At 35.4% G+C, this 27883-nt stretch overlaps 1 protein-coding gene and 1 long non-coding RNA gene across 6 annotated transcripts in view; one reads left to right on the top strand and one right to left on the bottom strand.

The window, feature by feature from the left end:
- The window catches only part of ERBIN (erbb2 interacting protein), a 189278-nt gene extending 165334 nt beyond the window's left edge, over window positions 1-23944 (top strand). The window contains exons 23-28 of one of the 5 annotated variants that reach the window (XM_027863528.1): window positions 6130-6273; window positions 8407-8529; window positions 12978-13187; window positions 14355-14447; window positions 19442-19516; window positions 20643-23944. In XM_027863528.1, coding sequence (XP_027719329.1) covers window positions 6130-6273; window positions 8407-8529; window positions 12978-13187; window positions 14355-14447; window positions 19442-19516; window positions 20643-20750 — 753 coding nt within the window. In that variant the 3' untranslated portion in view covers window positions 20751-23944. The remainder of the gene's footprint in view (window positions 1-6129; window positions 6274-8406; window positions 8530-12977; window positions 13188-14354; window positions 14448-19441; window positions 19517-20642) is intronic. The other 4 variants (XM_027863529.1, XM_027863530.1, XM_027863531.1 and 1 more) reach the window with 4 other exon arrangements.
- Window positions 17466-27058, bottom strand: LOC114044183. The gene is made up of 3 exons (XR_003569184.1): window positions 27020-27058; window positions 19909-19960; window positions 17466-18637 (listed from the first exon to the last, which is right to left on the bottom strand). It is a non-coding gene; the product is annotated as an uncharacterized LOC114044183 (long non-coding RNA).
- Between the last annotated feature and the right edge of the window lie 825 nt (window positions 27059-27883).

Raw genomic sequence — 27883 nt, 5'->3', positions numbered from 1 at the left:
AGGATTTCTAGCTTAGTAGGATTTGCCAGAGTATATACTGTGCTGTAATGTTGTTGAGTTGTTTGTCATATCCAACTCTCTGTGACCCCATTTGGGGTTTTCTTGGCAAAGATACTAGAGTGATTTGCCATTTCCTTCTCCAGCTCATTTTACAGATGAGGAAACCGAGGCAAACAGGGTGAAGTGACTTGCCCAAGGTCACACAGCTAGTTAGTGTCTGAGGCCAGATTTGAACTCATGTCTTCTGAACTCCAGGCCTAGACCTCTATCTATTCCACCACCTAGCTGTGCCCCTGTTATAATTGTGCTATTACAACCTTTAAGAATTGAGGACCACTTTCATGTCACAGTGAAGCATCAAAGGAGAACTATAGAGGAAGTAGAGAAATAGTACAATACAATTGTCATAAACTGTATTTTATGTCATTTCCATATATTCCATTGTGCTGCTGCTGCTAACCTATGAGACTGTGGGGATCCACAGCTACGATCCTAAAAGCTGTATCACCACCCTCACCCCCAGCATTAGAAGGCCACTGTTGTCCCTCTAGCATGGTAGCATCAGTTCCCTGGGAGTGAGATAGAGGGAGTGGGACTAACGTAAGTTAGTTACTTATCTAGCCTTTTTTCCAGGGAACATTGTGAAAAGCTCAAAGGAAGTACATGTATAAACTCACAACATTTGTGTACTGAGTTTATCTGTAAATAATTGGCAGCTTCTTGAACAGTCATTTTAAATGATTTTTATATATTTTAATGTGGTGAACCTAATACACACATAATGACATATGAACATTCAGGTGGTAGTAACAGCATTTCCTAGTCTATATTTACTTGTGAATCAGTGTTTGGAAAGTATTTATGTAATGTGTAGTGTTGCTTTTAGTTCTATTAGTCTGATAAGTAATTTTCCTAAAATAGGCCAAGAAGTATAAATGGATTAGAAGTTAGATGTGCTTTCCATTTTTACAGTGTTTACTAAATGAATTTAGATTACACATCATCACATGCAGTTCAGCCTCAATTAGAACTTGACATTACATTTGTAGACTTAAGTTGGGTCCATCAGTATATGAAATATTCATTAGAATATGTATTGTGGCAAGAAAAAAAACCATAATTCCATAATCAGATTATTTGAAGAATGCACAGGGTTTTTTCCCCTCAACATTTCTTTTGGCCCAATGCTTCTTCAGCAAATTCAGCAAATATATATGTTAAGTACTAACTGTATCTGTAAGACTTCTGCTTTTGTTCTTTGTAATGGGATAAGAAGCAATACCAGTTCATTTTCATGGAGACTACTCAAAATCTTATTTAGGTCACTTAAGGAGTAGTAAACTTTTTTCGTGTAAGGTCAACGTACACATTATTTACCTTATGTGTTATAGATGAAGCCCGTGCTTTCTCTTGGTGAAGAGACTAAATTCTAAAAGATTTTTTAAAACTTCATGTTTATAAATAGGAAGTCCATAAATGCTGATGTTTTCCTTTTGGGGCCCATTTAAGTTTCCATCTTGCTTAGCTGATGTTAACACTACTCTTTGGTCAAAGAAAAATGTTCTTGGAAGTAAATCAGCCTGCAAGCATTTATTAATCACCAACTATGTATCAGGCATTGGAGATACTAAGGCAAAAGCAAACATCTTCTGTCCGGAATTTGCTTGAATTCTGTCGGGTTTTAGTAAATAAGATGCCAACAGCAATCCTGTTACTCTTTATTGGCAGTGTTTTTCTACATTTTTTATTCTAATGACATGTTTGTGAAGTTCTAAAATTTATCATAGACTATATAGAGGGTTCAAGATCAGTCATTCAGTAAGCATTTATTAAGTGCTTAGTATGTGCAAGTCACGGTGGCTTTAAGCACTCAAGAAACTCATTGTAATGGAAAAAGGCAACAGATACCCATGCATAGCTTTAGAATGAATATAAAATTTGAGGAGGGAGCACTGTTGCTATAGGGGGACCATTAAAGGCTTCTTGAGTTAAGTGAAGGAAAACAGGGATTCGAAGAGGCAGAGGTAAGGAAAGAAGGCATTCAGGCATGGGGGACAACCACTTTCAGCAGCATAGAGGTGGAGGATGTAGCATTGTGTGAGACTGGAAGAGTAGAACCGGCCAGGTTTAAATGCCAGATAGGTGAGTTCATATTTGAGGGATTGTTTGACATGATCAGACCTCTTTTTTAGGAAAATCACTTTGGTAGCTGTGTGGAGTATGGATTACACTGGGGAGAGACTTGAAGCAAAGAGACCAAAACTGAGTCTATTTCAAGTGTCCAGACAAGATGTGATTAGAATTGTCCACACATCCTGCTGGTAAATATTGATGACTTGGAGTTAAGATTTAGAAACTTGGAGAAGAGAAAGACTGAATGTGCACATGGTAGACTGCAAGGAGAGAGTTTGTCTTTCTATTGCCTTCCTAGCTTGTGAAAGCTGGCAGCATGTAATTCAAGGGGACACTTAGTCTCAGCAATCAGTTAATATTAGTTCTGTTAATATAAGCCCAAAGTCCCTTTCTTCTTTGTTGCTGCTAGAAAGTGACTAGAGTTAAAAGGATTGTAAAAGTATGTAGATTTTGTAAAAAGAATAGTTTAAAATGTTGAGCCTTTTATAATTGATAAGCTCAGTTCAGGAAAACAAAAACACCCGTGATCAAGTATTTTAGACAGTGTGTATGTGTGTAGATAGATATGGATAGCCATTTTCTTTTTTTCTTTTTCTTTTTGCTTTTTTTCGTGAGGCAATTGGGGTTAAGTGACTTGCCCAGGGTCACACAGCTACTAAGTGTCAAGTGTCTGAGGCTGGATTTAAACTTAGGTCCTACACAAATAAACTTTTCACTGTCAAAATTTAACATCTAACATTTAGCAAAATGCTTGTTTATCTGTTAGTCTAGGCATTGCTGTCACTTTAAATTTGTATTTGTAAATTGATTCAAAAGAATATGAGTCAAAAGGTGAGAATTTTTAAGAAGCAGATTTATTGTTTTATCTCTTAGTTATTTGATTTGCATTAATGGCCAATTAAGATCAAGTACTAAAAGTGATGGGAACATAGACACTAAATGTCCAGAGAAGGGAATGATTGCAGGTAGGATAGAGTACTTGGAGATAGGCTTATTTCATTCAGGAGACTGAACTTGAACAGGGCCTGTAAGAATAAGTAGATGTGTGTAGATGGAGAAAAAAAAGAGAATTCCAGGCCAGGGGAGCATTTTATGTACAAAAGTGACAAGCATGGCTGAAGCCAGAGGCTTTGTGGAGTGAGAGGAATGTGAAGGCATATGCTTTCAAGAAAAGCTGGCATGTGCTTTAGGATTAACAGCAATTCATAATTATGACTCAGTCATAATGTTGATAGGTTGGGATAGGATCAGATAACAGGCTCTTTGGTACTCATATGATGGGCAGGGGAAAGCTGTAATAGGTTTTTGAGTAAAGAATGACATGGTGTTTTTGAAATATTTATCCGGCAATCAGTAGGAATTGGATTAGTGTATAGGAAGACTAAACTCTGAAAGATCAGTTAGGAAACAACCATATAAACAATAGTGAGGTGATACTTGGTTATAGAGATTAAAGGGCAAAAGAAGGAATGATTCCAAATGTTCCAGCCTAGTATTGGGTTGATACTGTTATCACTTCAGATATAAATTAGGAAGAGAACAGGAGGAGGGACAATGAAGTTACTGTGGAGATATGTTGTTTAAAGTGTTGGTGGAACATCACTTGCCCAGTTGGAAATAAAGAATTGGAGTACATGTGCAAGTATAGATGTTAGACCTAGAAATATCAGTTGAATACATATGATTAGATAAAGTCTGCATGAAAGTAAGTGTATAGAGAGAAGAGAAAGGAGCTTTAGATAAAAGAGAAATGTTAAGTGTAGTGATTTTTTTTTTACTTTAAAAAAAGTTTGGTTTTTGTATTACAGTTTTTAAAGTTCTGTCCTCAAAATGATGTAGAGTATGTGCCTGAGATTAATTTCACCCCTACCCTGCCAGCTGTTTTAAAAAGAGTGATTTCAATCAGCAACACATTTGTAGCATATTGGAATATGCTTAATAATGTACATATAATATTGGCACATTTTATTTCTCAAAAGACCTCTTGGCTGCTAATAAATAGAATTTGGAAAACTTTAAACACCCTTTTGATTGGCCCAAAAGTTCTCTCAAATTTAAATATAATATTTTGAAGGTTTAAAATATGCACAGTAACATAATAGTACTTTTAATAATACTTTTTTGGTTTTTTGGTAGCATAAACTGCCCTTACAACCCTTCTAAACCATATACTGGTTCCGTGGTTGACTATATTGATCAGAATGATATTTCTTGGCTTAGATGAATAAGAGAAGTTGTTACTGTTAAAACTTTGTATTTTTTTTTTTTTTTTTTGCTTCCTCAAAACAAAAATAATTATTTATCCTGGGGGTTTAATATTAGAGTGACAGACAAGTAACTGAGAATAAAATAGAGCTAGTCTTTCATGTAAATATTTTAATTTATTCTTTAAAGCCAAATGGTAATTTACCTAATTTTTTTTCTAAAATCTAAGACAGGAATGTCAAGATTAATTTTTCATAGTACTTGAATTTGATATTAAAATATGCTAGAAGTTGCATACCCCCCTTAAATTGGGAAGTTCCTACATACTAACTTTGTACATTCTTGAAGTGATATTTGTGTATATTAAATATGCCGCAAATCTGGCTGCCCCCTCTTTGGTAACCAAGCCCAGTAAGACAGCATTTTAGCATTTTTTAAAATTTTATTTTATTTTATTTTATTTTATTTGTTGGCTAGGCAGTGGAGTTAAGTGACTTGCCCAGGGTCACACAGCTAGTAAACTTCGAGTGTCTGAGGTCACATTTGAACTCAGGTCCTCCTGACTCCAGCACCAGTGCTCTATCCACTGCACCACCTAGCTGACCCTACTTTAGCATTCTTTTCACTTCTAGACAAATCTATATGAAAGGCCAGTTAAATAAGCAACTGTAACAGCTTATTTAACACCTTAATTTTGCTTTACTTTATTTTTTCTTTGTAAATTTTATTTTAAACTAAAATAATACAAAATAAGAAAAGAAAAAAAAATCATTATTGTGTGCACAGCAGAAAGTGAGAGAGAATTCAAAATATACAACAATAAATTTCCATTTCAAGAAAGCCTATATAATAAATACTGCATATTGTGTTGAGAGCTCTCCGTCCTTTCTTTGCTTTTGAATTTTCTTTTGAACACCATAATTTTAATCAGAAAGAAACAATAAGCAATCATGTACATTGTATTAGTATACTTTTAGTTCTCTTCTCACATTGATAAAATCATTTGTGATTGTGAAACAGTTTAATTCGTTCCCATAAATCCATTCTTTTTCAGCAGCTTTTATCTCTACACGATTCTTGTCCCTTTGAGAAAAAAATGACCCCCAGATTCTTTAAGTGGTAATAATGTGCGATTTATAAAAGATGAAGCTATTTATCATTATGGTCTTTCATGTAGAAGGAAAAATTATTCCTATACATCAGGTTTCTATTTCTTTTAGCCTTGATGATCAAAGTACAGAAAATCTCCTTTTAATCATCGTATTATAGTATGTTTGTCAAACTTGTTTCCACCTCAGGATATTTTTCTTGAGTAGAAACATTTTTTAAAAATTAACTGAAATTAAGTAAGGACCAGGTAACTTTCAAAAATATATTTTGTGCCCTGGGATGGGGAGTGTATATTTAAATGTTTATAGCTATAAATATAGCTGGATGAATGCCTTTTAGAAGTGCCTTCAGTTTCTGCTTCCTAACTCTTTGTAAAGACATGTTGGGAATAAATAAATTATCATTATTACATCAATAAGCACTGTTCGTGTATTGTCTCCCTTAATGTTCAAATATGTAAATGATTTTATTTACATGTAATTTCTATGTACTTTGTATGTCTTAATTTATAATAGGCACCAAAGTTATATGTCACAATGGCATTGACAGTTGACTTGTTTTGCATGGTATTACTTCTGCATGACATTGAGTATACTTGTGTATAAGTCTGTGTATATAACATGTCCTGTGGTTTTTGCATGCTGCACTAATCTGTGTTAAATCTGTCCCCTCTTTATTCAGAGCATGCTGTCTAGGTCCTTTAATTCCAATTTTGCTGCAGTAAGCAGCTTTCACTATGGCAGCTCTAGGGATCTGCACGGCAGCCAAGGCAGTCTTGCCTTGAGTGTTGCAGACGGAAGAGGTTCTGGTGGGCACATTTTTCGTGTGAGTACCTGCGGTAGATCAGTCTTTTCTATTCATAGAAGAAAAAGAAGTTTAAAGTGTTCTGTTCATCACTAATAAAGTGACTTTCTCTTCTTTTAGTTAGAAATCCTGATGTCCTACCAGTTATGCTGCTGCTCAGCACATTTAGTGCTGAACGTTTATTTCAAGCTTTATTTAAACTCTTTAGCTTTAAATTTCAGTTATAGAAGAAGTAATATGATCAGCTATCTGTTATCCACATGGTATATGCAAAGAGTAGTAAAGTTTCTTTAAAAATTCTTTTTAACTTGGAAATTTTTTTTATTTTGGCAGTATTTCTTTGTCTTCTAATTTTAAAATTTGTTTTCATTCCCTGTGTACTTTCCAGGATTACACTTAGCAGTGAAGAAACGCCTGTCTAGGATTTAAGGTAGAAGTCACATATAATCCAAGAAGAGAATGATGAGTCATACTTAGATAATTAAGAATTAACTAATTAAAATACAACCTAGTACCTAGAGGTTTTGAGATTTAATAAGTGAATGAATTCTTAGAAGTTTCTCAATATGGTTAAATATGAGACTGGTTAAGATAAATCTTACATACTGTGGAAAGATCACAATGCCTATTCTCACCATTTCTACCCCATAATTCTTGGCTGTCCTGAGTTGGAGGAAGGGCAGAGGCACATAAACCAAGGTCCATTTTCATGTTCTCTCTATATCAACCTTCAAACAGCTAGTGGCATAGCAAGAATTTGAGGTCTGCAAACAAAAGTTTCTGAAAGAACTTCTCTCCTGTCTGACATGACCTTTTCTTAATTTATTCTGCAGTGAGACTTTATGATCTCATCTTTATCTCACTTTAAGGGACTGACCTACTCAGGCCCTGTGCTGGGATGGGTCTAGCATTTCTCTTCCTGTTGGCTTCCTCTGTCCACCCTGCACAGTAGTAACTCTTGGTTCCTGGATTCATTCTGTCTTGGATAGAACTCATTCTTTCTTAATTTCCTTGACCACAAGTGTCTACCTGAAGTTAAAACTTTCAAATATGGGAAAAAAGATTGAGGGGGAAATGAAAATCCTAAAACTGCTATTTTAGATTTCCTGAACCTCTGCCACCACAGGCTAAGTGTCTAATAGCAGTGACCTCCCATCAGCTGTGTTTATTCCCTTACTTTTTAACTCTAGGGCTTTGAGCCCAATTTCTTGTTTTGCTTTTAGTGAACAAATATACGATCTCTCTGCCTGTTTGAAGGGTAAGAAAATAGTTACAAATTCAAACCTGAACTTGAAATTTATGCTGTTGATTAAAATTAATTAGTAAGGTTTGTTATAAAAACAGTCTCAGGACAGGGAGAAGCAGTGTTAACAAGGACTGTCAAAACTGGTTGAAACTTCAATTTGAACATTAATGCCAGAGTTTAAACTAGCAGCCACACTGGGCAGGGCTGGCTAGTACTTAGTTTCTAAATCAAACCAAACACCTAAGGGTTTACCTTAGGTAAACCTGTGAGATTTTAGGGTGAAGTGAATTTCCTAAAACTTTAACAGTAATATTGAATTGTACAAAGTTGGTTTTATACTTTTCTTGAAAGAACATCAAAATCTGCTCACTTATCTAAAACCATATATATGTATATATTTTATAGGTACCTATTTTCAGAACTACCTAGGTCATAATTTTTTAAAATTCTGTTAGCATCCAGGTTTTGTTGTCATTGTTGTATTGTATGGAAATACTTAGATAATAGTTAAATAGTAAATTGTTGTGGGAAACCCTCCCCCCCACCCCCAAAAAAAAAGTTTATAAGACTACTTACTTTAATAGGATATAAGCTGTTTTCAACCAGTCATTCAACCAACCAATCAAACAAAAAATAATATTATAAAGAAATCTGTTTTAATCTATATGTGTATATACCTGTTCACTGTACAGGTATGCTTTGTTAGAATAAACCTTGCCATGTAATTTTGGAAGTGTAGTGATAACTTTATCAGTATAGAAGTGATTGAGTATTTGATTTGGATCCATACCACCTTATTAATTAATCACCTACCCTTTCCTCACTTTTTCTTCAGAATCATCTTATTGCTTTAACATTTTAAAGGCACATTTGTTTAATTTTTTTTTATTTTTCCCCCTCATTTCAAGCACCCCCAGACATGCGATAGTCCGGGAGATCCGTGCCAAGATGATGTATTCCTTTCAGGACAGCAGAACTACTCATCTGCTACACATAGTCACAAAGATGTTCCTCCAGACAGCTTGAAGAAAGTAGGTGTTCAGGAAATATACAGTATAGTATCTGTAAGCTTATACTTTTTAGGTCATAAGCCATAAAAATAATCTAGAATCTGACATTGAAATTATTTGAGATTTTCTAAATAGTGAACATATCTTTCATAATTGAAAAGTTAAAGTAGGATTTTGATTTTGCTATGGTACTGCTTCCCAGTGTCTTCAAAGATTTTAGGTGTTAAGATAATAACACAAGTAACTTCCTCTTTGGAGCCTGTGTCCTGGGTATTATTGCTAGTGCTTTTCCTAAAGTAGCTAAATCCCCTTGAATAGAGTCCTGTTTTACATACCTAATTAGATCCGTGTTCCTGAGGCTGCACATACGATGGAAGACACCTAAGAGACCTGAGTTTGAATCTTAGCTCTCTAACCCTTACTGGATTTGTTACCTTGAACAAATCACTTCATCTCTCTGGGATGCAGCCCTCATCTTTGTAATGAAGGTGCTAGAGTAGATGAATCTCTGATCCTATGAAACTGGGTTTTAAGATATTTCAGTATTATTAAGTTACCTTAATTTATAAACTGTTAGTAATTAGTGACAGTAAATTTGAGGTTTTCACTCATTATACCTCAAGTATCTGGATTGATTTGGATTTTTTTTTTAGTGGTATAGATGGTAGTATTTCTAGGGTAAAACTTGATTGGAGATTTTGTAAAAACCCATGTGCATTTAGATATAACACACAGCTTCCTTTATCATTCACTTATTCTTTTTTCTCCTTGTCAATCAATAAAAAATATTTATTAAATACCTGCTCTCTGCAAAGCACTCTGGTAGGCACTGGGGATGAAAAATGACCAAGTCCTTGCCTCCAAGGAACTTACAACATAGTAAGGGAGAAAGATAAACAAATTGATTTACATACAAGGTAAAAAGATCTTGGAGTTTGCATTTTGTTCTCTAGGTAATAATTCAGGAACCACTGAAGGATCTTGAGCATAGAATGTATGTGGTCTGGTTGTTTTTCCTTAACTATGTTCCAAAAGAATTTTAAAAATTCAATGTTTCTGAAATGCTACTACACACATAATAATTTCTGGGGTATTTTAATGTGAAACTAGTAGTGTTCATTTTGGGAATAGTTCCCTAGCCAGCCTAGTATAAATGTTTAAGTGTATTTTTCTGTCTGCTTTTTTCCCCCCTTAACCTCCATTATTCTTGGTTAATAGTTGAATTCTGTCATCCATCTTCTTTCATATCTCAATTTTTCATTTAAAAATTTATTTGGTTATTTTCTTTTTGGTTACATTTTGATTTCTCAGTTCTGTCCCTCCTAGCCTTACATTAGAAAAGGCCAACATTTTATTTAGATATACATGTGGAACTATACAATTCATATTTACATATATCAGTTCTTTGTCTGGAGATAGATAGCATTTTCCTTCATAAGCCCTTCATAGTTGACATAAATAATCATATTACTCAGAATAGCTTGGTCATTCACAGATACTCTTTGACAGTATTGCTCTTAACTGTATACAATGTTCTTTTGGTTTTGTTCATTTCAGTCTGCATTATTTCATGCAAGTCTTAATGTTTCTTTCTAAAACCAACCTGCTTGTCATTTCTGACAGCACCATAGTATTCCATCACAATTGTATACCACAGCTTATTCAGCCATTCCCCAATTGATGAGCATCCCCTCAGTTTCCAATTGTTTGCCACTGCAAGGGGAGAGCTACTATAAATACTTTAGAAGATGTAGGTTCTTTTCCTTTTTCCCTGATCACCTTAGAAAACAGGCCTAATAGTGGTATTACTGAGTCAAAAGGTATACACACTTTTATAACATTTTGTACATAACACCAAATTGCTCTCCAAAATGGTTGGATCATTTCACAATTCCACCACCAGTGTTTTAGTATCCCAATTTTTCCCCACATCCCCTCCAGCATTTGTCATTTCCCTTTACATCATTTTAGCCAATCTGATAGGTCTGAGGTGGTATCTCAGTTGTTTTAATTTACATTTCTCTAATCAATAATTATACATTCAGGGCAGATGGCCACTGGGTAGGGAGATCAGGCAGCCAGCAGCAGGAGCTGGGGGGGGGGGGGGGAAATCGGGGGGGGGGGGGGGGGGGGGGGCTTAGCAATTGTTGCTTCATTTGCCACCAGAAAGAGAGTGTTCTCATCTCATACAGTAAGCTAACAGGAAACAGAGAATACCTATACATAGGAGAGAAAGGTGCCCTCCACCACTCATTTCTGAAAGCTAATTCACCAAGCCTTTGTGAATTGGCCGTAGGCAAAGGATATTGAGCATACTCTTAAGGACAAATCCTTCTTTGGCCAGACCTCTCCCTTACACTGAAATTTAGATAAATTCTATCTGTTGAATTCCCCCATCTACCAGTATAATGACCCTGTTAAGAGAAAATGAACTTTAGGTTAGTTTGTCATGGCCTGTTCTCGATGAAACCATGCTGTCTGTGATCATAGCTTCCTTTTCTAGATGTTCATTTTCTAAATGTTCCTTTTGTCATGTTGTAGAATATTGCCGTGAACTAAAACTAGTTTCCATCTAAAGACTCTGATAGGCTCTTCTCATTCTCCATGATCACTTTCATTACTGACAGTGGGATCCCTGGGCATATCTTACACTTATGTCAGTCCTTTATCACTTCAGTGATCCTTTCCTCCTGTAAGCTCCTGTAACTCTCTCTAGACCACTCATTTGATGATTACCTGTGCTTTCTTTTATGGGGTTAGTTTTCCCTTCCTGTGTGAACACAGCTTCTCCCCTACGTGGTACAGTGGACAGAACCTAAAATTTGTAGTTGTTGGACCTAGATTTAAGTCCCAGGTTTGAGAGTTTGCTCTTCAGCTTCTCTGAGCACAAATTTCTTCATCTTTAAAAAAGAAAATAAAGGAATAATCATTTTATCATCTACTTTATAGAAATTTAGTGAGGATCAAATGAGTTCATGTGTGTATATATATATATATATATATAGGGTTGGTTTTTTTGGGTTTTTTTTGCAAAAAATAGTGTATCAACAGGAAATATAGGATCAATATCTAATATTTACAGGAAGAATCTTGGCTAAAAAGTAATTGTCATCCACTGAAAGGTAATAGGATAACTCAAAGTTGTACCAGTACAGATAAATTACGTTGAATCTTTAGTAGGCATATTGGAACCAGTCAGTATGGTTTTGTCTCATAGGGTAGGAGTCAAGAAAGGGGTATTATTCTTTCTATGCCCTTTTTACAAAAATACCAGTTTTTCTTTTATAACCCTAATCTTGAGTGTAGATCAAGTATGGTACAATAAATACAGCTTTATAGAAAAAGTACCTTTAAAAAGGGCTTCCTTTACATTAATTGACAGCTATCCTTTCATGGTACCTGAACCTCCACAGTCCCTCCCAATTAACTTTTGCCCTGTAGATGAGAAGGAAATTCACTTCTAAGGAGCATGCTACTATGAGATTTGCATGATAAATTTTGTCTGCCTCTGCTCACTTAAGGGGAAGGGGCTTGTTATATTATCTTCATTTTTTGTTTTTGTTTTTGTTTTTTTCTGGCTTTGTTTTCATATGGAAGAAGGAATTGCTGTTGTTCACGATCATTAAGAAAACCTTAAACCTTTAAGAATACCCAGACCATTTTTTCCCTCTGTTATAGAAAAGGGTAGTTATATTTAACAAAGCATATATGGATGATGTTATTTTCAAAATTATGACTTTCTCCCACTAGCCTATATAAATTGTTAGTGTCACTTCTTACAAAGACAGTTTTCAGTCATCATTTCTAAAAATTGAGTACAGAATTTATTTAGTCCACAAAGTAAGGATTGCTGTATGTTAAGGGTAGTTCTTTTTTTCCATCTTATTCTGTAAAATAAAATGATCTCCTGAAAGCTTCACCAGCTTAAAGAGTATAGCACTTTGAGATTATTTTGTCTAAGACTTAAGGAATTTAGAATCGCTGATTAATCATGTTTGGGAAAAGTAAATCAAATTCAAATTACCTAGTTGCTGAATCAAAGATTTCTCTGTGATGGGGAAATATAGGTGTTTCAAAGATATTACTTAATTGAATTGGAAAATACAGTGATTCTAAGGCAAACCTGTTTTTATAACATTAATCATTGTTAGTAGGAAGCTAAAAGAAGTTGCATACATATATATGGGGAGAAATTTTACCTTTCTATAATCAGCAGTCACTCAAGTATTTATCGAGTGCTTGTTTTAATCTAAGGGGTTGATATTTTTATGTTAAGATACTAGGGAAAATAATTTAGCTTTTTTTTCTTAATAGTTTAATGCTAAAAATTTTACTAAAAGTGTTACTAAATGACATCTTGTGTTTGTGTAATCCTAACACAAATATTTTCATTATTCTAAGAAGAAATTCCAAGAATGTGTTAAAACATTATTATTGGTCATTTGAAGACACTTCCATGTTTTCCTTAGATGCCTTTGAGTAATGGACAGATGTGCCAGCCTCCCAGGCCTCAGGCAAATTATAGTCAAGTCCATCACCCCCCTCCTCAGGCATCTGTGGCAAGGCATCCCTCTAGAGAACAACTAATTGATTACTTGATGCTGAAAGTGGCCCACCAGCCTCCATATATACAGTCCCAATGTTCTCCTAGACAAGTCCATGAACTGGCAAAACAAGAGGTAAGAACAATTAAAAAAAATTTTCAAGTATTAGAATGAGCCTTTAATGTATTTCACCTACGAATTATAGACATTGATAACTTTTTAATGTTATTGTAAATAAATCCATATAGGATTCTCATGAGCATAGTTACTGTAATTTTGTCTGGATTCTAAGGTGTTTTCATGTGTTAAGTTTTGTACACGAATTCATAGGTTTCTCAGGATGATAAGTTTTCCCCTATTTTCCCTTTGTTACTTTCTGATTAACTCAGGAATTTAGAGTCTTAGGCATCGCTGTGTCTTAGAAAGCAAATGTTTTCCCAAGTTCTGTCCTGCTTATAATAGTGATTTGACCTGCTAAATACCAACTGATTAGCAGAATATTGAGCATTATAGGCTATTTTTTAAAAACTGATATTAGAGCTTAGTTTTTTAGATTTTAGAATATCATTATGTTTTCTACACCCTACACCCTCCCTGAGAATGAAATTTTTAAAAATATTCTCAGTCATTCTGTGTATGATCCTGGAGTGATGGTAAGCTATCAGTATCACTGGAAATTCAGGGACAGAAAAAAATGCTATTGGCTTTTTGGTTGATTCTTCTCTAGCACTTTAAAACACCCAACTCTTTGAAAGCACAGTCAAATCCAAAAAAATGAACTCTTCTTTTCAAAAATCACCTAGGGACCTTTAAGCAGACATTTCACAAAGCAATAAACAGAGTATGACACATTAATTTCATAATAAATAGAGAATGGCCATGTGCATGTATACTTCTGTGTTCTCTATCTGATACCCTGAATGCTCATTTAATGCAAGTCTATTGCTTTTAATCTAAGTCTATTAAATGTAAAAAATATAATAGGGCTACTATTAATTTCTAGCATATTTTCACGAACTATAAGCAATAGACAAATTTAGAAACCATGCTTTATAATCCCAGCAATGCTATTAACTCACTAACTAATTAACAGCATATTATTTAATTCATTGTCTGCCTTAGTTTCACATTGTTAGTGACCTACTTATTTAATTTAAAAGAATCTGTAGATACTGTCATTTTTAGACATTTTGGATTTGGAATTTTGAGAAGTTAAGGGTGTGTTTGATGGTAAGTATTCAGTTTGCTGTGAGTCTCTTTGAAACAAAATAATAATAGTTCATTTTATTTTCATAAATTCAGATTCGAGTAAGAGTTGAAAAGGATCCAGAGCTCGGATTTAGCATATCAGGAGGTGTTGGGGGAAGAGGAAATCCTTTCAGACCTGATGATGATGTAAGTTTTGTGTGTATTTGTTTTCAAAATATCTTGTGAATTTTTACCAGCTACATACATGTCTTTTTAAAAAATGACTTGAGGGACAGCTAGGTGGCGCAGTGGATAGAGCACCGGCCCTGAAGTCAGGAAGACCTGAGTTCAAATGCGGCCTCCAACTAAACACTTGACACTTACTAGCTGTGTGACCTTGGGCAAGTCACTTAACCCCAATTGCCTAAAAATAAAAAAATAAAATGACTTGATTATCTCTAAAAGTTTATAACAACTTTATGAGTTAAGTTATGCAAGTATCATTATTATTATTATCATTGTACAATGGAATGAGTCCTGAATTTGGAGTCAGGAAACCTAAGATTGTATCGAGGTGTCTGCTGATTACTACGTTTGTGACCTTAGGCAAGTCATTTAACATCTCTGAATCTCGGTTTCCTCATTTATAAAATGCGGGAGTTACATACTGGATGACCACTTCTAGATTAGGTGTCTCTTCCATTTACAAATATGTGATTGTGATTCTTTTTACAGATGAGGAAACTGAAACTCAGGTTAAGTAACTTGTTTATAAGAACACATTTAATAAATAACAGAGCTAGCACTTGAACTCAGGTCTTATGTTATTAAATCTGGTGAGCTTTCCATTACACCATCATGCCTCTAAGGTATGAACAGGGAAGATTTTACCTTTTAGATTCTATCAGCATTACCCATGGTTTTATTTACATAATTGATTTCAAATAAAATCTTTATTTCATAAGAACATTTTAAATTTAACACCACCAAAATAATAATAATAATTATTATTATTATTATTATTATTAATGGTGATATTTTAGTGGGAAGTTAATTTTAAGGGAATGAGAATTTTAAAATATTGAAAATCTTAGTTTTAAAATATATTTCTAAAAATTTTCCCAAATTTACATATATCAGATATTGAATTATAACAAGTTCTTTTGATACCATTGGCTACAAGAGTAGTCTATTAGAATCATAAAGTCTTAGAGTAAAAAATTTATAGATTGGAGGCTAGTAGGGACCTTCAAGGGTATTCATTTTAACCCTCTCACTTTTTAGATGAAAAAACTGAGGTCTTAAAGAAGGAAAGTGATTTTCTCAAGGTCAAGTTCAAAGGGGCCTTAAGGCTCTTTCTTATAGCATCTCTGACAGGTAGTCTAGCCTTTGCTGTGATGATGAGCTTCATTACCCCTTTAAGATAGCCCTTTTTGTTGTTTCAATTTTTTTTTTTTTTTTTTTTTGGTGAGGCAGTTGGGGTTAAGTGACTTGCCCAGAGTCACACAGCTAGTAAGTACTATGTGTCTGAGGCTGGATTTGAACTCAGGTCCTCCTGACTCCAGGGCCGGTGCTCTATCCACTGTGCCACCTAGTTGTCCCCATATTGTTTCAATTTTTAAACAGTTATTGAATGCTTTTTGTGTGCAAAAGATTATATTGTATGACTGTGTGGAAGAGAGGAAGAGGACCAAAAAGCTTAAACTAGAGCAGAAGAAATATGCATGCAGTAAATATAATGATATACTTATTACAATTGTAATTGTAATAAGTATGACGAGGGGAACAACTCAAGTTCATCAAGAAAGGAGAGACTATACCTGGCTTGTTGGCTCAGGGAAGGTTTCATGCATAAAGGTACGAATAAAACTGTGCCTTAAAAGGATAGGTAGAATTTTGATAGATAAGATCATTGTAGGCAAAAAATACTTTTGACTAAAAATACAAGTATGGGAAAATGTGAGGTGTGTTTGAGAAATGATGAGTCATCATGTATCATTGGCCTACTGGGCAAATAGTGGAAGTATTAGTGGAATAGTAGTGGAAGATTAGACTAGAAAAGGAGGTTTGCACCAAATAATGGAAGACCTTGAATAATATGCTTAGCAGTTTGGAAAGACATTGAAGATTGTTAGAACAAGGGAGTAACGTGAAAAAGCTTTTACAAGATGACTCAGACAGGTAGGTAGGGAAGAGACTAAAGGCAGAGAAACAAATTAGGCAGTTATTGCAGTAGGTAAGAGGTAGTAAGCACATGGACTAGGGCAATGGGAATGGAAAAGAAAAATTAAATGTGAAAGATTTTTGCAGGGCAGAACTGGCAGAATTTGGTGACTGGATTTGGGAGGGGGTTGGTTAAAGAAGAGGGAATAGTGATTGAATTCTGAGATTTTGAGCCTTGATAATTGATTAAATGTATAATAATAAATTCCACATAAAACTCTAGGAAGCGCAAGAGGTAAGCAGGTTGGGGGGAAAGGATAAGAACTTCAGTATTAAACATGTTCAGATTCAGATGCTGACATGACATCCAGAAAGATTTTAGCTCAAGTCTGGAACTTGGGGTGATGGTTGGACTAATGTAACACATTGGTGAGTTGTCTGGATAGTTGAAGCCAATGGGACCACCAAAGGAGAGAGCATGAAGAAGAGAAGAAAGTCAAGGACAGAAAAAGAGCCAGGAAAGCAGACTGGAAATGTAGTCATTAGGAGAGATAATTCATAGAATCCTAGAAATTTTAAGCTGGAGTAGATCTAAGAAATTATCCATCATCCTGTCTCAAGTCATTACTTGCAGAATTAAGAACAGGACTCAGGAGTACAGAATCTTTCTCTTATGGTGTGAGAAATGACACAGTAGTTCCGGAGACTGCAGAGAAGTCCAAAAGGATGAGGAATAAAGGCCAATTCAAACTGGATATGCTGGAGAAATTCCAAATTCAGCATATGCTTATTTTCTTGGACACATACTTCACACCCATTTCTCTCCCTGACTGCCACATCTCTCTCGAAAGCCCCACCATTTCTTCAGTCTCCCAGGTTCCCAACCTCAGAATTATCCTTGACTCTGCTTCCTCACCTCACACATCTAGTCATCTTGTCTCTCCACAACATCTCTCTGGAATCTGACCCCTTCTCTCCACCTTAGTTCAGGCCTGATTTACCTTAAGCACAGATCTAACCATTTCATTTCCCTACTCATTAAACTCCAGTGGCTCCCTGTGGCTTCTCATATCAAATATAATTTCATCTTTGAAGTTTTCAAAACTCTTCACAACCTGACCACAACCAATCTCTCCATCCCCATTTCACATTATTCCTACATTCTGGAGTCCAGCCCCACTGACTTTCTCTTGGTACTTCACTACAACTCTCCTCCCATCTTTCTGCCTTTGCAATTGCCATTCCCTCTGCCTGTAGTGCCCGCCCTTCTCACTCACACCCACCTCTTTCAGTCTGCACTACCAGATGAAGCTTTCCTGATTCTCTGATTGCTAGTGCTTTCCTTCCCAGAGTGCTTCTCTTTTTCTCTTCATATTTTTCTATATATACTTGTCTTTGCTGACAGCATGTAAGTCCCTTGCATAGAAAAATGATTTCATTCTTTGTATCCTTAGCATCTCCCTCAAGTAGGCACTTAATAAATGTTTATGGATTGATTGAGTAGAGGTTACTTTCATTAGAAGTTTGGCAATAAAATGTGGTAATTCAAGGGGCTGCATGGAATAGATTTGAACATGAACAGGAAAAAGCAGAATTGTCAGCCTTGGGGGAAAAGGAGGGACATACCTCAAAAGGGAAGGAAGGAAGGAAATTCTTTATCGAGATGTAGAGAAATTTTGAGTTTTTGAGCGAACTTATGTTAGAAGGTCTTGATCTTCTCAGTAAAGTAGGGGTTGAAAGATATCTGCTGATAGGAAGGAGAGCTAAGGAGGACTGCGAAAAAGTTGCTATGGATAACTTCATAAGGAGCTAATTTCATTTCAGTTAAAGAATTTCTGAATAGCCCCAAGACTCTTCAACCTCACTTGTAATTTCTACCCTTTGTTCTTAGTTCTGCCTTCTGGAATAGACGAAATCAGGTCAGTTCTCTCTTATTTGTAACATTTCCTCAAAAATGGCAACTTAGCGCCCAAAGACCTTGGTTCTGCTGATAATTAGATGCGTGGCTTTGGCAAGTCATCTGTACTTTCACAAGACAAGGAGGTGGTCAGCCTTTCAGGGGTCCCCCTGCTTCTGATGCTGGTCAGGCCTGGGATTTGTAGGCAGCTGCCGAGATCTCCAAGGCTTCTCTAGACTCAGAAATCCCAGTTCTTCAGTTCTGTTCTATTTAAGGAGCAGCTGTGAGTACAAGTTTCCCCGTGAGATACCATGACGTATAAGGTATAGCCCCTGTTCTAAAGAAACATCAGTTCTAGTTAGATAAATGACACAAACACTCTCTTTTTAATCTACAGTGATTTAATTTGTGTAGGGAACTCCTAGTGGGAAAACTCCTTCCATTTACATTTTCATCTGTAACTTTTAGTCTTGGAAAATTTCTTAGAATACAGAAAGATTAAGTGACTTGGTCTGTGGCAACACTCAGATCTAGTGTGTGTTACAGACAGTTCTTGGAATTAGTTTTTGCCATTTCAGGCCAGTCTTCTATCCACTCTGCTTCCCAGTCACGATAATGATAGGGGTGGAGGACTAGCCCCTCTGGTATGAGGGTTTGCTGAGCCCTTTTCAGGGCTGTTCATCCACCTTTGGTGTCCACCTGTTACCCAGCTATCATCTGTGGCTCCAAATGGACACGATGGCAGGTGAGATAGGCTCTCTGGAGTACTTAAAGCTTAGTCAGACGTTGAAGCCATTAAGGTCATCCACTTCATCCTGGACCATCACCAGTCATCTTGACTTTTGTCCTGCCACTAGATTTTGATGACTGGAGGAGTGAGGCTGATGATTTTGTGCAATTCTGCCTCACTTAAATCTAAATCATGCACGAGTCAAGACATCACCTCATGATGTCATTGAACCTTATTGAAAAAGAAGGGTGAACAACAACTATATATGATAAGAGGATAGGATGTTAAAGTGGAAATAGAAAAGATATTAAATGTTGTGTTAACTCAAGAGAAAGAAAAGAGTGCTCCTCACTACTTTGTTATTTATGTTTTCAGTTAAATTTTCTTTTTCTTTTGTTTTCTTGGTTAAAGGGCATATTTGTTACCAGGGTACAGCCTGAAGGACCAGCATCAAAACTATTGCAACCTGGAGACAAAATTATTCAGGTGATTGTTATACATCTTTTTATAATTTTTTTCATGTTTCTGTCCTAAAATTCTTGAGTTGCATATTGTGTATCAGCCTGAATATAGTAGTTTAATAAAATTTAATATAGTTAATAAGCAGAGTCAGGAAAGAAGTATTTCCTATATTTACTAGCATTTTAATGGATTCATTTAATATTTTCAAGTTTGAAATTCTTTCCCTTATCTTGGAAAATTATGTATAAGAAGTTATATAACAAACAGGTGCTTGGAATTTTTTACCGGGATTTTGCTAAGGGTAAAGACTGAACACTGTCTAATGATTAGGGTTCAAGTAGGGCTGGACTAAGTCCACATTGTCTGATCAAAGCTGAGCAAAGTTTAAAAAAAGGGGGGGGGGGAGACTCACATACCTTGGAAAGTCCTGCATCCCTCTTCATCTGTGGAAAGGCATCTTCCTCCCCTCTGGGTGGTTGGAAACAGAAATGGGGCTCACAGTTAGGCAGGAGTAGAGATTACAAATAGGTTCCCTTAAATCCGTTGTTTCTTCTAATGACTTCAAGGTAAGTAAATTTACAAAGCCAAAAGGAAGGAAAAACCCGTAGGAAATCTTTCTGTTGCTCCCAAGTGTCCTTGGCACCAGAGGGGAGGATGAGGTTTGGCCACTGTTGCCAGGATACTTTGCATGGTTTCACCAAGTGGGGAAAGTGGGAAGAATAAACACAGAGAAAAAAATATACAACCTGGATCACCCACTTTTGCTTCCTGCTAGGGGAAAAAACAAGCAAACTACTTCTTGTATTTCCCATCCTTGTCCCAAGAACAGGCATTCTAAGTGTAGTCTAGTTGTAATCTTCTGAATGAAACATGGGTGGAACCAGGAAAAAAAACTATACATCTTTATTGCAAAGATAACTAGGAATATTGTAGTGAGTCCTGATAATAAATGATTCCTTAGAAAATCAATGTTGTGAAGAATGACTGAGTTTTCTGTCTTGTCATTCATTATTTCTCCTCATGTGATAAACCATCTAGAAGTATCTATTGGCAGGAGAGGCCATCTAGAGGCATTTATTGGCAAAAGAATACATGCAAATAAGTTACTGTGGGAGTGTTTTTCGAAAAGAAATTTTCTTTCTCATTTTAGGCTAATGGCTACAGTTTCATCAATATTGATCATGGACAAGCAGTATCCTTGCTAAAAACTTTCCAGAACACAGTTGAACTCATCATCATACGAGAGATTTCTTCATAAGCACTGTGGACTAAAGGAAAAGTCAGCAAGATTCATTGCAAGACATCTGTGGAGAAACTGAATAGACTATTTTTATATATGAAAAGGAACTTGAAAGATTATGTGAAAAATTTGTACATTAATGAAATTCTGAACTTGTGGTTAGAGGGCAAGAACCACTGTATGGAACATAGAAGGAACTGTTTAGAGAATCATCTGGTGAATAAATCTCATTAGATTTTTAAACATTATAACAATCAAAGTTACAAGAACAAACCTGTATTGTTCTTGTATAGATTGTAGATTTATTTTTTGATAACTCATACACATTACTAAACTTTGTTCAAGGCTTTGGACTGATGGCAGGGCTGTCTGTCCTGTAGCTGTTTATGCCTTTATTTTTATTCACCTCACCTGGTATTAATATTTTCTGCTGAAACCACTTATGTAAATGTGGGCAAGAGATTTGAAATGTTGGTTTTTGCTACGTGCACATTGTATAGATGAATGGGTAGATGAAGGTGGTGTTGGTTGGGTTCATTTCCAAGGCTAGATAAAAGTTATTTCCAATCACAGTCTGGAAGCAAAGAGAATGAAAAAAAAAAATGCTTGTCTACCAAAAGAATAATGCAATAAAACATGTAATGTCTTTTTTTTTTTAAATAAAAAGACTGTAATTACATTTTATGAGCTCTACAGGATCTGTTCTTGCCGTAGCCATTGACTATTCATCTGCTATTGGTGATTGAAGTTTTATTTTTTTAGTTACAAAAAAATTTTTACCTCTTATTGTCTATATCCCCATACATTTTTCTTTGCCATGAAAATCCCCTGATTTTGTGCAAATGGTGGTACTTTTTAATCTGATCTGTAATCAGTACTCCATTTTAAGCTTATTTATAGATGTTTGTTTTTTTTGTTTTGTTTTGTTTTTAAATGAAACTGAAATGGCCAGTTTTTAAGACGTGTTACCTGTAACACTCATGGAATGCATGATGCAGGAAGGGTCAGGGAAGCCATCTTGATTTTGTTTGGCCTTGCATTGCCTTCTTAAATTAAAAAGAAACAATACGCATGGAGCTAGGTAACCAAAGCAAGTTTGTGAAACAGTGGCACAGTGATGGAGAATTGCTGTGGAAAGTTATTTAGCAAAGGGATGGGTCTGTTAGACCTACTGGTTTGTAATGATCTTCATTTAAGGGCTGTTCCTACAGGTAACATTAAATGTGAACTAGACACTTCAGAGTCATTAAAGGGTTTCTAACTATTAATATAATTGTGATTTACCACCAGCTGCCTTTGTTCCTTATTACTGTATAAAATATTTGATGGTATGTTTATTAATTTTGTTCACCAGAACTATTTTATTTTATCATTTCTCCTTTGTAATTGAGTAGAGATTGAATAATGTGCAGTGGTAAGAATTAATGCATGGTTGTTTGGACCAGGGAAAAGTGCCATAGAAGACCAATAACTGTTTTTAATCAAGGCTAATCATTAGCCTTTCATGATAGCAATATTCGGTTATTGCAATTCATTTTTAATTAAGAAATGTAAGTTGATGATTTTAAACTGATACACATTGTTCTTCAACCCAAATGTAATGAAGACTTTTTATATAGGGCTAGTGGAAAAAAAACCAACCTACTTTTTTTTTTTTTTTTTTTTGGAAAAGTGAGTTGGAAAGAAATGTTCCTTCTTTGCTAGTCAAAATAAATAGGCAGTACTTTTTAAATACATGAACTCAAATATTATTGCACTTCTTTGAAGTTGTTACGGCTTATTGTACTGTATAGTTTTAAAAATTTAATTGAAACCCTTTAACAACTCTTTGTATATTTTAACTCATTTTAGTTGATTTTCAGTAATATTTACATAGGAATTGATTTTTTGGATATATTAGAAGAAATGTGCTGTATTTTGATAAAATTCACTTATTGTATGTGTGTTGTAATCTCTAAAGAAAAGAATGACAGAGCTTCTATATTATAAGCCTCAGTGTTCCCTTTATTCTCAGATTTCTTTTCTGATGTTATTTTGACATTTGCAACAATCTTCACATTTCATTGCTTTAAATCACATTCTGCCTTTGAAAAGGGATTACACAGAATATGTGTGTGTTTTTTTTTCTGTATCTGCTAACTTAATTTGATCATCTACGCAGCCTATAATCTTAGAGAGTGAAAGAAAGTCCAAAAGAACTGATTCTTTGCTGAGCTGGCCTTAAGTTAATTTTCATATACCATATAACTGATTTAAATACCATAAGTGCAACAAGTTATACATTATTCTGTATTAAATTAATGGTTTCTAAACCTTTTATTTCAATTTAACCAGTAATTCATAGAGTACCCCAGTTTTTGTTACCAGGAATGTGCAATGAGATGAAAAACTGCACAGGTTCCACATTATTTATTTATTGTTCAACCCCAAACTCATTCCCAAAATATTAAAAGTCTTAACATCAAATGTCATTTTACTTAGCGAGTAAAGATTTTTTTATAATTATAGTGTTTTGATGATTGTTTCCATTTAGAAAGAGAAAGGAAAGGAAACGTATAGGTATATGTAGTTTTAAGAAAGTTGTAAAGTCATTCTTAGTTTAAAATCCAGTCCATGTAAGGACCGTCACCCCCAATACTTAATTTCATTTTAATGAATATGTGATAGAAAATCTTAAGCCAGAATCAATATTTTTCCATAGCATGTTTCTTATCTGGGATTTTTTAAACTAATAAAAATGAAACTAGAATAATTTATTCAGTATAAAGTTGTTTCCACAAACACAAGATATCTTCATATTTTGTGACAGCTCATTAAAGAATTGGTTTGAATGATATAGAGAAATTTTGAAATTTCCCTTGTATTTATTTTGTAAATATTTTTCTGACTATTTGGATTGGAGTTTTGAAAAGCGTGGGTGTGGATATGAATGAGAATGAGTGGGGATGTGTGTATATGTGTGTGTATGTATATATATATATATGTTATATATACTTGAAAGCATCTTCTGAACACAATCATAGCAATAAGCAACACAGAATTGAGCCTTTAATATTAATTTGCTGTAATTTTTTCCCAAAATTTTCCCATGTCAGCAGCTATGTAATGTTTTTATCGATCAGCATTTATTCAACATTCCAAATTTTTGTATATAACTAGATTGTTTCTGAGGTAACACCTGAAGAATAGATAATAAACTAATGATCTTTAAAGCTGTGTGGTTTATTTTTTAAGTTTTATATATCCTCCTGATTCGATACCCTAATACTGAGTCAGCTGAATCAACTTATTAGAATTCTCAAGAAAGAAAGGAAATATGGCACTTTTTTCTCTTTCACATTCAGAGCCCTTAATTTCAAAATATGTCTTCCTCATGGCAAGGAAAAGGGCAGTTGGCTGAGTTACAAATTGGTGTGTGAGTGTGTGTGTGTGTGTGTTTTTTTTTTTCTGAACCAACAAAGAGAAAAAAGTTAAATTTAGGAAATAAATTCCTTGTTCACATGTTGCTGGCATTTAAATACTCAATTCTTTTCCTACACATCTTCAATGAAATATATCAAAATGTAAGGAGAAAAAAAGATTGAAGAGTAAGTTTCTTCATAACAGTATTTTTATAGATCCACCAAAGCACCAACAAGTACAAATTACTGAGATGCTTGATGATTTATGGAGCCATAAACAATGGGGAAGGTGCAAAGTGTAAAGCGTGGAAAAACAAGAAAGTAGATGACCGAAGACGCCTGTGTACAACATTAAATACAGGTATTATGCTTTTGTCCTGTCTGCATAGCACTGCCACCACTCAGCAAAAGAATTACCAGTGTAATTTCTTGGTAAAATGAAGCAACGACACCATCCACAGCCCAGAAGAAAGAAGAGAAGCAAGGCAGCAGCAGCACTACCTCAAGACATTCTTGATACAGCATTTCCAGGATGTGTGACTAGAATATAATGTATTTTTAATTTGAAGGTAGTGTTTTATTAAAGCAGCGTAACTAAAAGCAGCTCTATTAAACCTCCTCACTGTGGGGAAACATAACATTAATTTGTGAATTAACCAGAAAAAAAAAATAGAGCCTTAATGTTGAAGGCAAAGATTCCCTCATTTGTGGCCCACAGACCTGCCCTCAGCATTGATTTTGGAGAAATGGACATGGGTAAGGGAAGATCAAAAATCATTTGAATCCTTGAGCATATAAGAGGGTAGAAGATTATTTGAAAGTAAGTAACATATGTGATCCACCACTATGTAAAAAATAACAGATCATCCAAGAAGGAAAAGTGTCAAGATAATTCCAGAGGAAAAGGGAGTCTTGAACTTGAGAAATCCAGACCTTGAGGAGCAGTTGAATAAGGTTGTGTTTCTGCATCATAAGGGAAGAGAACTAGAGAGGTCTTCTACCTAAAGACTTCAATGTTTTAAAGAGGTGATTGGATGGATGGATGCATGGATGCACGGATGGATGAAAGGGTGGAAGGTAATGCTTATTTTGCGCTAAGTGCTGGGCATACAAATAGAAAAGCAAGATAGTCCCGGCTGTCAAGGAACACTCAGTCTAATAGTGCAAACAACAGATACAGGTTTCAGTTTCAAGTCAGACTGAAAGGCTCTGGTTCTCGGGGTGCAGCACCAAGGCAGATGATAATGCATCTTTTGTTTCATTCCCATTAATAGTTCCATAACCATTTCTAATGTTGAACCATTAGACAGTGGTCTGCAGTGGTGAGAAATTTTTCTGGGTCTTCAGAAACTGACTGCTGAGGAGGGGGCAGGGTAGGGTGGGACTACAGCACCTGCAGAAGCAATGCTAGTTCCAGTCTCCACAAGGATTGCTACCTTTCACAATGGCCAAAGCTGGTGACCTGGAGGGGTCCTGGACTGCTTCCGTCGGGAGTCTGAAGAAAGGTAATTGATGTTCAAGGTGGTTATAGAGTTTACAAAGGGTTTTCCTTGTAACAATCCTTTCTAATGCTACCAAGACACCATGTACAATGTGTTTATGGACATTTCAACTCATGCAATAAAAATTCATAGATTCAGTCATCAATCTTTTGACCCTGAGTGTCACTAGTTTATAGCTACGGCTAGATAAGAAAGAACTAAGAACTTTTCTAAAAAAGAAAAGGTTTTTCTTGCTTTTTATGTTTTTGTAACACAGGTAGGGAAATATGGTTTGCACAACTTAATGTATAACTGATACTATATTGTCTGCTTTCTCAATGGGTGGGGGAGGAGCTACAAGGAGGGAGAGAATTTGGAACCCAAAGTTTTTTAAAATGAATGTAAAAAGTAATTTGAAAAAGAAAAGAAGTAGTGCAGATAATGAAGCATACAAAAGGGCCACCAACAGTTGCCCAAGTTGCTTCTCTAAATTAGAAGATAGATCAGGCCTGGTAGTCCCGTTGGGATACTATGTGGTAGAATACAAGAACTAGCGTTACCTTTTTTTTTTTTTTTAATTTTTGTTTTATGTTGCCTCAAATCTAATGAGGTAGCCATGTGGCTGGAAATAATAAAGCTTTCAGTTTGATATTTGTGAACCTAGGATCAAGTCACCATATATTATTTTTCTCTGACAAAAACAATATTGTACAGATGTGTGAATAAATCACTTAAATTTTCCACAGTATCTAATAATTCCCAAACCACCATGTTGGTTTTTAATATATAGCTGGGAGATGCCGAAGTCACAGCACCTTGCATGTTTAAGTTTGATGTTGGTCCAGTGGAAGAAATGCTGAGCTTGGAATCGTAGGACTTGAATTTGAATCCTGGCTGTTCTATTTCATCTGTGTCACTCAACCTCATTAAGCCTCAACTATAAAATGAGGGGGTTGCACTATATGATCTCTTAAGGCCTTCCATACCTAGATAGCAGATCGTATGTATGGACTAGTGTTTTATTGATTATTGACTACTGTGGCTACCACTATCTCACTTCATCTCAGAAGAAAAAGCTAGCTTGCATTGAGTCATGTCAGTACAGTCTCCTGTGAGGACTCTATAGTTAATTCTCTATATAGCAGATTTCTTGCCTACATAGACCCTGACAACCTTTTAAACACTATTACTTAGGGTCATGGGAACAGTAGTCCATATAAAATAGTTTTAGAGTATCCTGGGACCTTGAGAGGTTCTGTCACTGAAGTCCCATGTTTTCAAGTTTGAATTGTCTTGAGTTTCTTATAGGCATTGACCATGTCTTTTAGCTAATCGGTGTTTGTTGAGGGATTTGTCATTTTTCAAGAATATACAAAAAGTAAGGAAGAGTGGATAGAGAGCTCACCTTGGACACAGGCAGACTGGGCTTCAAGTCCTGCTTCTGAAATGTTTGGCTAATTGGCTCCTGGAAAAAACACATGAGGCACTCTGGATGATATGAAAGAAAGAACATGATCAATGCTCTTAAAAAACTTAAGACAATGGAAATGAAATTTTAAATTATTAAATTTAAATTAAAAATGAATTTTAAATTATTTCCTTTTTAATTGTCATTATAACTAAAACTCATTCAGAATAGAATGAATAGATAATACTGCACTGCTCCTTACCCTAACTTTGAATCTCTCCTTTCTCTTCCCTCACACCTCCTTGCCATGACTTGGCACATAATTATGTGCTTGTATTCCTCACTAACGTTCTATTTTGATGCCTCATGGTATTGACTCGGATTCTCAGAGGCAGTTCTAAGTCCAAGCCCTGTCTAGGCCTACCCAATTGGAAAAACTTCAGGTATGGGCCTGGTGACAGATGGTATGTCTGTCATCCAAGGATCAGCCTAACTAAGGTCAGAGAGATTTCACGCAAGAAGGTTAGCCACCATGATTTTTATTTTTGGCCACAGAAACTCATGAAACTGTCTAGAAAGGTTGCAATCTATCTACAGTGGGAGTATCTACACCAGTCAAATCATGGGTCTTTTGTGTTGTTTACTGTTTCGTATATGTTAGTCTTTACTCTGACACTGGATGGTAAACTTTAAGAAGGCAATTTTAAGTGGGTTTCTCATGGTGCCTAGCACTGTGGTAGGCACGTAGTAGGCACTGAATAATAGTTACTGAATGAATGCTCTGCTCAGTGTGACAAAGAACTACTTGTTCCCACAATTTTCTTTTCGGCCACAAACAAACCTGAAGATCATGCTCACCAT

Source organism: Vombatus ursinus, unplaced genomic scaffold (genome assembly GCF_900497805.2).
Source record: "Vombatus ursinus unplaced genomic scaffold, bare-nosed wombat genome assembly UNPS02014772.1, whole genome shotgun sequence".
In the NCBI taxonomy this organism is placed as follows: domain Eukaryota; kingdom Metazoa; phylum Chordata; class Mammalia; order Diprotodontia; family Vombatidae; genus Vombatus; species Vombatus ursinus.
This window is presented reverse-complemented; position numbering and strand designations above follow the sequence as displayed.